Source organism: Mizuhopecten yessoensis, unplaced genomic scaffold (assembly GCF_002113885.1).
Source record: "Mizuhopecten yessoensis strain PY_sf001 unplaced genomic scaffold, ASM211388v2 scaffold5459, whole genome shotgun sequence".
Taxonomy (NCBI): domain Eukaryota; kingdom Metazoa; phylum Mollusca; class Bivalvia; order Pectinida; family Pectinidae; genus Mizuhopecten; species Mizuhopecten yessoensis.
Window position 1 is genome coordinate 543,227 of NW_018406060.1, and position 9,899 is coordinate 553,125.

Sequence of the window (9,899 nt, forward strand, 5' to 3'; positions counted from 1 at the left end):
ACGGGGTTCGTTTATTATACAGCACAAATGTGCTTCCGCTTAGAAATAGTAAACAACATGAACAAACACATTTCATATTTTAGTCGATGTGCTTAGAAGAAAACACTTAAACTTATATTTGTGAAGGAATATGACTGAATCCTAACAGAAATATGCCATTGTGTTAACATAGTTGATTATAGATGCTTTTCAATGGACGAATGGTAAAAGGTTTTACTTGTTGATATCTTGGACTCTTGATCTCCTCAGACTCCTGTTCTGAGTTCTGAATAGTTGTTATCCGGTATATTTTGATCATGGATAGTATGCAGACCGGTAGTATGCTTGATACAGAGACGACAGATACTGAAGCGTTGTATAACCAACTTCTCCTCGATGCTGTACGTCTTTCATTGATAAAACAATCTGATATTTAATGTTATTTTGCCCATAATTAGCAGGTCCAGTACACTCTGCCGATTGAGCTATATAGCTGTAAAGACCTATAATAGCTCTATTGACCTATCTGAAATAGGTCTTTGGAGCTATTTTCAAGTGATTTTCTTTTTTAAGGAAAACGAAACAAAGTCGCTTTTAAAAGAAGACTGTATCATTAGGTTGATAACAAAAGACATTAAATATAAGGATTCTTTAAAAAAAATAATGATGTAAAAAAATCGGAAATTTTACATTTATGAAAATTGAAAATAAACATCTAACTGTATGCTTTTTGTAGTCAACATTACCATAAACCTTATTGTTATATGCGAGTTTTTTTTAATTTAATGAAAATTGAAATCTTAGAAAATATAGCTCAATACAGCTATAATTTATAGGTGTATATAGCTATATAGGTGTATATAGCTATATAGGTCTTTATAGCTATATAGCTCAATCAGCAGAGTGTACTGGACCTGATTAGGTTTGGCACAAGGGTATGTCATGGTCAACAGCTACAGTTCCCATTTGAGTAAAAAAATAATTAATGAAATAGGGAATCAGTGAAATGAAAACACATCAAGTTCTTTTAAACATTATGAATGAAAAAGGGCGTCATTCTTTCAACATATATAATACAATGTTGTTCAATTGCGCACAAAAATATGTTAATTCAGTTGTCTAAATCTTTATAAAAATGACACATTGTATCACCTCCATTGTTTATAGTGTGTTGTTACTTGTAGCGTTGCTTTTAACAGCACATAGAAAAAGTCATGTTCACCTGTCTCATTTGCACTGGATGATCCCATTGACTACACACTGAAGTCAATGGATAACAAAGCGGCATAACAAAGTCAGTGATATAGTTTGTCATTTTCACAAAAAGTTGGACATCAGAATGCATAACTGTATTGCACAAATATACATCATTCAGTGATTGTTTTATTTATTCCCCATTTCAGTAATAAAATTGTTACTCAAATGGGAAACTGTTACCCAAATCTGAAATGCATGATTATTACCCATATGTGCCGTTGTGCCCAACCTGATAATCATAATGCACTTGATCTAACCATAACACATCATGTTGGCTTGTAGTAAAACAGCACCACCAGTACTGTAATAATTAAATTAAATGTAAAGTATTCTGTCTTTTTAGATTTGACATAACAGAACCTGCAACCAAAACATTGCCAAATTTCTTCTGTGAAAATTGATCTTGGTTATATATGTCATTCACACTGCTCTGTTTGATTTGACAGGCTTCCAGGGAGGGATTCCAAATGCCTCCTGATGCAGCAAAACAAAATGTTCTTCAAGTTGTACCAAAACCAGGTAAATCTAACACAGAAGTAATTGAAAGAAAATAAATCATTGAATATATAGGAGGAATACATGCTGTTATCCAGAATATCACATTTATGATTAAGTAATGAAATTTGTTCTTTGTTTCTTTTACTTAGGGTTTTGCTTGAAGACCAAAGATGCTGAAGGAAAGAAAGCATTCATCAATGTTTGTCACGCTGACAATGTACGTACTGGTAATCAAAAGTTTTTGAGTTTTATTTGTCAGTTTGATTGGGAAATTGATACTTTCACCTAGTACTCAATGAATTAATGTAGACAAAATCTCTGAATTACTTAAATAGATCTGAAACTATACAACATTCATTAAGATACAAGTAAAATAGATAGAGATTGGACAGTCAGTAAGGTAACAGACTGCAAACTTGATATGAAATTATGTAAATAGACAAGTCATGTTTGTCATGTAATTATCAGTATTTGACTGCTACCCTATAACTGTATTATGTGAAGTGCCTCGGTGATTATGAATAAAGTGTGTTTGGTTTATGTTATGGAATATGACATGTACAATGTTCAGTGTAGATGGTTAATTTGCTATAAACTGCACATTTCAAATTGTTAGAACATCTCTCAAGGGAAGTAACTTTTCTACGGGAAAAATGTGTAATGCAGCTCAAAGCCTTAAATATTTATCTTTTCCATAATGACAGTGATATATTGTGATTCTATGAGAACCTTATTATGTTGTATATCAATTTAAGATGTCAGTGAACCATTTTGATGATAGCTACTGTGTGTGTACTCACCTAAAAACGAGTAATAGTTTAATGATTTAGTGTGGAAAAGCAACCAATGTTCAGGTATAATACAAGAAACAACTACATCTGCTTGTTTTCTATCTGCTTTACCAGGTCCCAGCTCCAAAAGATATGACAGATGATGAACTCCTCAAGTTGTTGGATTCTGAAGATCCTTTTGGATTTCGTATTCCAATGAGCCTCGGAGAACCTCATGCTGAACTGGACAAAAGTGAGTACATTCTGATCCTAACAAAGTTAGTGCTTACTGTAATAAAAAAAAATACTGTATTTGTTACCATCTGTTTGATAGTTATTGTGTTAAGTGTTTGACCTGCAGTTATATGTCATTGTAATTTAAAAAAAATCATAAACACAGAAAAAAATGTCACATATGTATGGCATGACCAGGTATTTTAAAGCTTTTTTCAAATTCTTTTACCAGAATGTTGATAAAAGGGAAGGAGATAAGGCGACAAGTCATAAAGTAATTAATGTGATCACAGAATTTGATATAGTATGTACTCTGACAACTTGTATTTGCAAAAGTCAAGGTTCAATGCAGGGTTTTTGCCAGGTGTTTATCCCTTTCAACCCTAGGTAACTTTAATAGACTCTACCATACATTTATTTGGAGGAGTCCATATGGTCTGCAGTGTTGAAAGGGTTATAGGGTCAGGTACGGGGACCTATTTATTCCCAATTGAAAAATGACCCTGTATTTTCCCAATTTCAATCTTTATCTTCCCAATTAGATAAAAGAGCATGTTTATACAAGTTTCCAGTCGTTATATGTGCAATGTTCAACGTATAACCGTCCATGAAAGAGCATTCAAAATACAGAAAAAGCGGAAATTTGAAATTGAATAGACAAAAACACTGAAAATTGATGTGTTTATCTATTGCTATACATTTTACTCTAAGAAACGGTTAGAGGAAAACATTTTTGCAAATCACATGGTTGGTTTTATTTCTCAAAACATTTGATATTTTCCCAAACCTATGCATGTAGGAACACTGCTGATATTTCCCAATTTTTGCCAAATGCCAATGATATTTTCCCAATTCCTGCTCAGGGGCCCTTTCCCTAAATAGCTGGCAAAAACCCTGCAATGAATTGTTGGCACTTAATGTTGATGACTATATAATCGGTGAGATAGACATTGTATGTACATTGCATGCTATTTACTGTTTGTTATGACAGGTGGAAGTGGCTGTACAGCCTATGATGTGGTAGTAAATCCAGGCTTTCTAGAAAAGATGAAGAAAAGTGAGATTTTTCGGGCCTTCTTCCTGTCCGTCACGCTGGAGGGCATCGAGGATAAATACAATCAGACCCTCAGTCGAGGTGAGTACAGTGTTTACATATATCTGAAGGAATCGCACAAACTGTGAATATATAAAGATGTCATGAACTCCGTATTACTGGTCCAGGGGTTTCATTAATTAATCTTTTCACCACTGTAGACTGTAATGGACTCATGCATATCAATGCATGGCATTGTCTACTAGAGTTACATAGGGGTGAAAGGGTTAATAGCCTGAAGTCAGAAGATATTTTGACTGTTACTTTCTGGAAAAAAATTGTGCATAGAAGTGTTGTTCAAACTTATCAATTCAATTGATGATTAGTCATTTTACCTCTTATGACAGTTTGATCATGGTTTGACATTAATATGAAAACTTTGAGTTACTGAGATTTTGAACTAATTGAAAACTGATTAAACACACAATTGTGCACATACGTTTTACGATCCACTGCATTCAAACAACATTTCTGCCTACAGCAAGATATTTATAAAAATTAATGATCAATTGTTTGAGAAATAGTGCTGATCGAACATGGATTTTAAAGCAATTCCCACCACTAACAGTTTGTGTTAACAGAACAGGGTCAGTACATCAATTTTTTGACAGATTGCGTTGCTCAATTTTACAGACTGGGTTCTACTGAAGAACAAAAGATTTGTTGGAACTTTACCAGAACAAAATATCAGGGCCGAGTCCAAACCGCTCATCACAGAGATGGACAAGTAAGTCTATAACTCATTTACCAACACATACAAACTAGCCCAGTAACTATATATGGGGAATTCATCAGCTTGATAATTGAAACATAAGAGAGAAGGATTGCCTCCCTTGATGCTGATCATAATGTAAGTGTACCACCACCAAGTAAGAGGGGTATACTCGGATCACTCCCATGCTTATTTGTAGACATCAGTTTGTTGACCATTATTAGTGTCCCATATTTTAGCTACATTTATCACATTTTCCAGGATGACTATGCATAGGGTGAGCAGAAATCTTTGCCAAATTGAAACTCCACAGTATCGAGTATGACCACAGTAAGATTTCCCATAGATTAAGTAGGGATCAGAAAGGTCAAAGGTCAAGGCCATGATGATATGTAATACAGAAATTGTTTCTGAACTGATATGCGAGCAAGGTATCTTTAAATGTTGTTTTTCACTGAAGGACCTAGAAATGTCATACATTATTGGGAACTGGTTGTTGTTAAAATTAAATATCTAACTTTCATGACGTAGTCTTAATGAGGAAAACACTGATGTTGGTTTCCCATGTTTATATAAGACCTCACAAAATTTTATAATCGCTATAGATGGAGGATTCATTATAGAATACAGAAAATTAATAATGCATGAACATTCAATTATTTGTTTAACCAATGCGTAATTTTTTTTCCAGTTCAGCACCAACAATACCAAAAGCCCCTAAGTTGGATGCCCAGGATCTTAAAGCCAGGTATAATGCTCTTCTCCCGTCTTCAATCCTCACTTTCAGCAAATCATATTATCACATGATCATGTCAGTCTGACCATCTGTGAACAGGTTTTTTTCCACTCTGAACTTGCATTATTTCTGACCTTGTCTTCACAATCAGTTTTATGAAGTTGCAGTGTTTTGAGTGAGGAAGACACTTTTAGGTAAAAGGTCATTTAAGTAATTTTTTATAGCAGGTACTATAATAAAATAACTCTTATCAAATTAAATTGACAGCTGCAGGTTTACATGTGTATGAACCAGTATTACATTGTTTTAGTATTCTTGTTGATAGATATATATGTGTTGTGTTCAATAACTTAAAAGTGTCAGTCCTATAGTCTTTTTATAAATTTGCATACAGGAAAAAATCTGTTTCAGAGTCTAACTTTGTTTTGTAGGGGCCAGACACCCGAGTACAGGATAGTACAGGACCCTGTAGACGGCCACCCGGACTATTTGGTTGCAGAAATCAACTTACCCAAAGTTGTAAGTTTTCGCATTATTGGAACACTTTATTTTAAGGAAAAAGAGGAAATCTGTTTAAATTAAAAACATTGACTAGCATTCAGCAGAGGCTGGATTAAAGGAGCTTGGTTGTAATGTGTAAGTCGCTTGTCTAGAGCACTGCACTATACAATTTTAGGATGCAGCACAAGTTGGATAATGTGCACATTTCTCCCCTAAATATAATCTGTAAATATAAAACTAACAGCTGGAGGATTTCTTATATGGGTATTAATGCAGTTATCACAATTGAATTGAATATCAAGTTCGAACCGAAAGCAGCAACAAAAACAAAAATCATTGTTTGGCCTAAATTATGTGGTAATAATTTACTGATAGTAAGTAACTTCCCCTTATCGATCACCATCTTTAAATCAGTATCTTAGCAAAAAGCCACAGTAAGGAATTTTGTGTAACGCTCTGACTGTAGTACTCTTGTATCAATCATTTAAGGTTTTTTATCTCCCATAATGAGAGCATTTGATTTGTACAAATGTATTTATCTTTTCAACAGAAAACCGTAAATAGTGTGACATTGGACATTGGAGAGGACCGCATCCTTCTGGAGACGAGATCCAATGTATACTACCTGGATATTTATCTACCGTTCTTTCTACTACAGGACGAGTGTGGTGCTCAGTTCAACAGGAAGACTAGGGTAAGCTTCGAATTCACATTCTAAACTCAGAAAATGATAGAAATTACGTAGAACCTATTTGGCATGTGAATATATTTGTATTGGTACTCTTTTACTCTTAGCACATAAATAGAGGTACATTATTCCTATCTGTATGTCACATCCTAAAGCAGCTTACCAATGTTTTCTGGAGTAAAGGAATTTTAAAATACGCAAATAATATGAAAGAACAGGAGATCAGATCAGCGTGCGGTAAGTTTATTCCGCCATGCTCTACCCGTCACGTGATAACATAAAAACAAGGCTAAACCTGTCGATAATGTGACACACCTATTTCTATTGGCCGAGCTAGCGTTTTACATTTATCATTCCACAAGAGATAGCAGGAAAGCAGTTAAAATACGGAAGTGGCATATTTATAGCTTCATGTTGTCATCAAATCCTGTCACATAGCATCAGGTCCCTGCAGTTAGGGCGTAAGAATTGTACCTACCGCCCCAATTGCATGATTGTAAGAGGTGACTAAATTTGGGATCTTATCTTTTCTCTTCTTTCTAAACAACTTTCTTCTTCCTTATGTCTCCCTTGACAATGCCTCACTTTTGGCCTTTAGTTGAACATTCGCCCCTGTGAGGAAGGCTTTGGGTTCCGTCCCCTGGCCGAGACATACCAGAGTCTGTAGAAATAGTAGTTTCTACTCCTGCTTATCGCTCAGCAATTTCGTAGTGGGATGACTGGTTCGCTTGTTGTCAGTATAATGTGACCGGATGGGGTGTCCTACTGGGTGTCTTCGACAGTATGTTTCAGTGAGGTAGCACTACAAAGTCGGCAGCAGTTCCGCACTATCATAGGAAGACAAACACGAACATATCGCAGCCTCTCAAAACACACATGCATACACTACATGCATGCATCTTGCACACATGGGAGACTGTTCTTAAATTACCATAGCTGTGATAGGACGTTAAACAATACTAAACCAAACCAAACCAAACTCATTGCATCAATGAGTGTATTTCAAGGTACGAATTAAAAAGAAAGGCAAGACATTTTATTGAATATAAAATATTTTCAAGTTATGAAATATACAGAGAAGCATGTAAACATTGAAAGAGCAATGAATGTGAAATTTTGTAGTTAATTGATGACTTAGTATTGAGGTTTTGTCAATTTGTGCAGGAGTGTAATTTCTATACAAAATTTCTTTTGCTTTAGATATTAACAATAACAATGCCAGTCCAGCCGTCATAGCGTTGATACAGCCAGGATATATATATGACGGTGGAGAAGGACTTAAGGAGGTGATGAAGTTGACTGGGATTGTCTACATCACCAACCGATAATAAATCGGATAGCTACCAGCTGGCACATCACAGTAACTCATGCCACGGGTAATTCACAGTGAACATTGGGATGATTTAGTGTATGAGTGTTGGGGGGTAGAAGTGGAGGAGCTGTTGATTATTAAATATGTTTACCCTTTGTCTTTGAAGCAGGGTTTGTGTGATACTAGAAGACAGGTGATCACTAGAATCTATATTTCCAATGTTTTAGATAATCATAATTTTCGGTAGACTATGACATTAAAGTATAGCCAGTGTACATGTGACAAGCAATTACAATTTCCACCAAGATTAAGTTGATGAATATCATTTATTAAAACAAGCCATATAAATGGTATCATACAGTTTCCCTTAAAAGGGCAAGGTAACAATATGAAATATTAAGTAAAACTGTCTATGTTCTAAACAATCATTTCACAAAATGTGTTAAAACCATGTTTTTTAGTAATAAAATCGATACGTTTTCTCAATATCTTTCTTTGCTGGTCTTTTGTTTGTACATACAATTAGCATCTATACAGATATCCTGTAAGCCTACATTGTATAACCCTTTCTAAATTTCAATTTATAACCGTAATTTCACTGTTAAAGAATAGTAGCTTTTATGAAACAGAATTCAAGAAGTGTTACCATGGACTTTCCTCCCTTATCCTGTTTTAGATTTACTAATCCATTAACTTCAATGACACTGGTATAAACAATCTCAATTCTTCTTATTTCTTTTGACTAAGATTACAGTAGACATTTACCTTCTTGAAAGTATTCCTAAACTTTGAAGAATTTTAATAAATGTCAAATGAGAGATATAGGAAGAAGTGACATCATTTGTCAAAAAAATACAGTTCGTTTATGAAATACAATATGATGTACTTCGTAAAATCTGGATTACCCTATCTCCCATACTTTTCCTCTCAACGTCCCTGTACAATTTACCAGTATTCTGAATGACTCTACAAAGGGTCAGACCTATGTCTCTCCCTATTAACTGCATATTTTTAAGCGATGTTTTCCATAACTTTTTCACAAATTAATTATTATGCTGGTGAACCATGATTGAGTAAGAAGTGGGTGGTATCCTGCAGAGTCAAGTTGATGGGATCAACTACTTGTTTGTGAAAATGTTACTCGGTTCAAAAATCTTAAATCATCATAACTATACAGCTGTCATAACATCCCAATCTTGCAGTGATTTTTAGACATATGTGGTATCATAAAGTCCTTCATGAAGTCCATTAGGTGGCCTCTTATCTCAGGGATATCCACCATACGTTTGGACTTGATATCACGCCAGTTCCAATCCAACACTACAGCCGCAACATTGTCCAAGTGTAATGATCCTGCCGGAAAAAAATTAACAACTACTGGAAATACACAGCTGTATATACTATACCTCTAAACACAGAGAAGCAATTCAAAACTTCATAGCAAGGCAACTCAAAGCATGTTTTTTTTCAATAGACAATAAGAAAACGTTAAAATTGAATTTAATATGATTTGGTTTAGTCTCAATTCAATTAAGTGATAAATGGCAATGTTGTTCATAAGGACTTAATCATGGAAAGTTGAACCAGCCTACCTGACTTCACCAGAGTGTGTAGCCTGTTTGGTGTCCCAAGGCCAATATGACACACCTTCTTTGCCAGAAACTTCTGCTGCTCCTCAAGCTGTTCAGGAGAGAAACAAGTAGAATCTAATACAGCACATGTATTCTGAACCAAGAAATTCCTTGACTGTACATCAGTGTAAAAGATGTGCATTGATTAGGTTGCCTTTAGCTCAGCAGTAGAGCATCGGGCTGGAGAGCCAAGGGTCGCGGGTTCGAGCCCCAGCGACAGCACTATCTTTATCACTATTCCTCGTCCTACTACATACTGGTGCCATTGACCCTCCCCGTTCAAGGTAGGAGAACCCTTGCCGAAGGACCAAGGTGAGCTTATATTATGCCATACCGTTGCGTCCGTCGTCCGTACGTCAACAATTTCTTTAAACGACTTCTTCTTCTTAACCACTGATTGGAATTCAACTAAATTTGACTGGAAGCATCCCTAGGTGGTGGGGATTTAAAATTGTACAAATGGTGGGGCTGACCCCCCCAGGGGGCTG

At 35.4% G+C, this 9,899-nt stretch overlaps 2 protein-coding genes across 2 annotated transcripts in view; one reads left to right on the forward strand and one right to left on the reverse strand.

Moving 5' to 3' along the window:
* Positions 1–8: 8 nt before the first annotated feature.
* Positions 9–7,997, forward strand: LOC110450716 (PIH1 domain-containing protein 1-like). Its single transcript, XM_021498386.1, has 10 exons — positions 9–380; positions 1,683–1,755; positions 1,884–1,951; positions 2,640–2,757; positions 3,730–3,873; positions 4,465–4,558; positions 5,235–5,291; positions 5,711–5,798; positions 6,331–6,474; positions 7,669–7,997. The coding sequence occupies exons 1-10, from the start codon at positions 297–299 to the stop codon at positions 7,702–7,704; spliced, it is 906 nt and encodes a 301-aa protein (XP_021354061.1). The 5' UTR covers positions 9–296; the 3' UTR covers positions 7,705–7,997.
* Positions 7,998–8,092: 95 nt separating this feature from the next.
* The window catches only part of LOC110450717 (protein CMSS1-like), a 9,956-nt gene continuing 8,149 nt past the window's right edge, over positions 8,093–9,899 (reverse strand). The window contains exons 6-7 of the mRNA XM_021498387.1: positions 9,373–9,460; positions 8,093–9,133 (exon numbers count right to left, since the gene is read on the reverse strand). Of these exons, the coding sequence (XP_021354062.1) occupies positions 8,961–9,133; positions 9,373–9,460 (261 nt within the window). The 3' untranslated portion in view covers positions 8,093–8,960. The remainder of the gene's footprint in view (positions 9,134–9,372; positions 9,461–9,899) is intronic.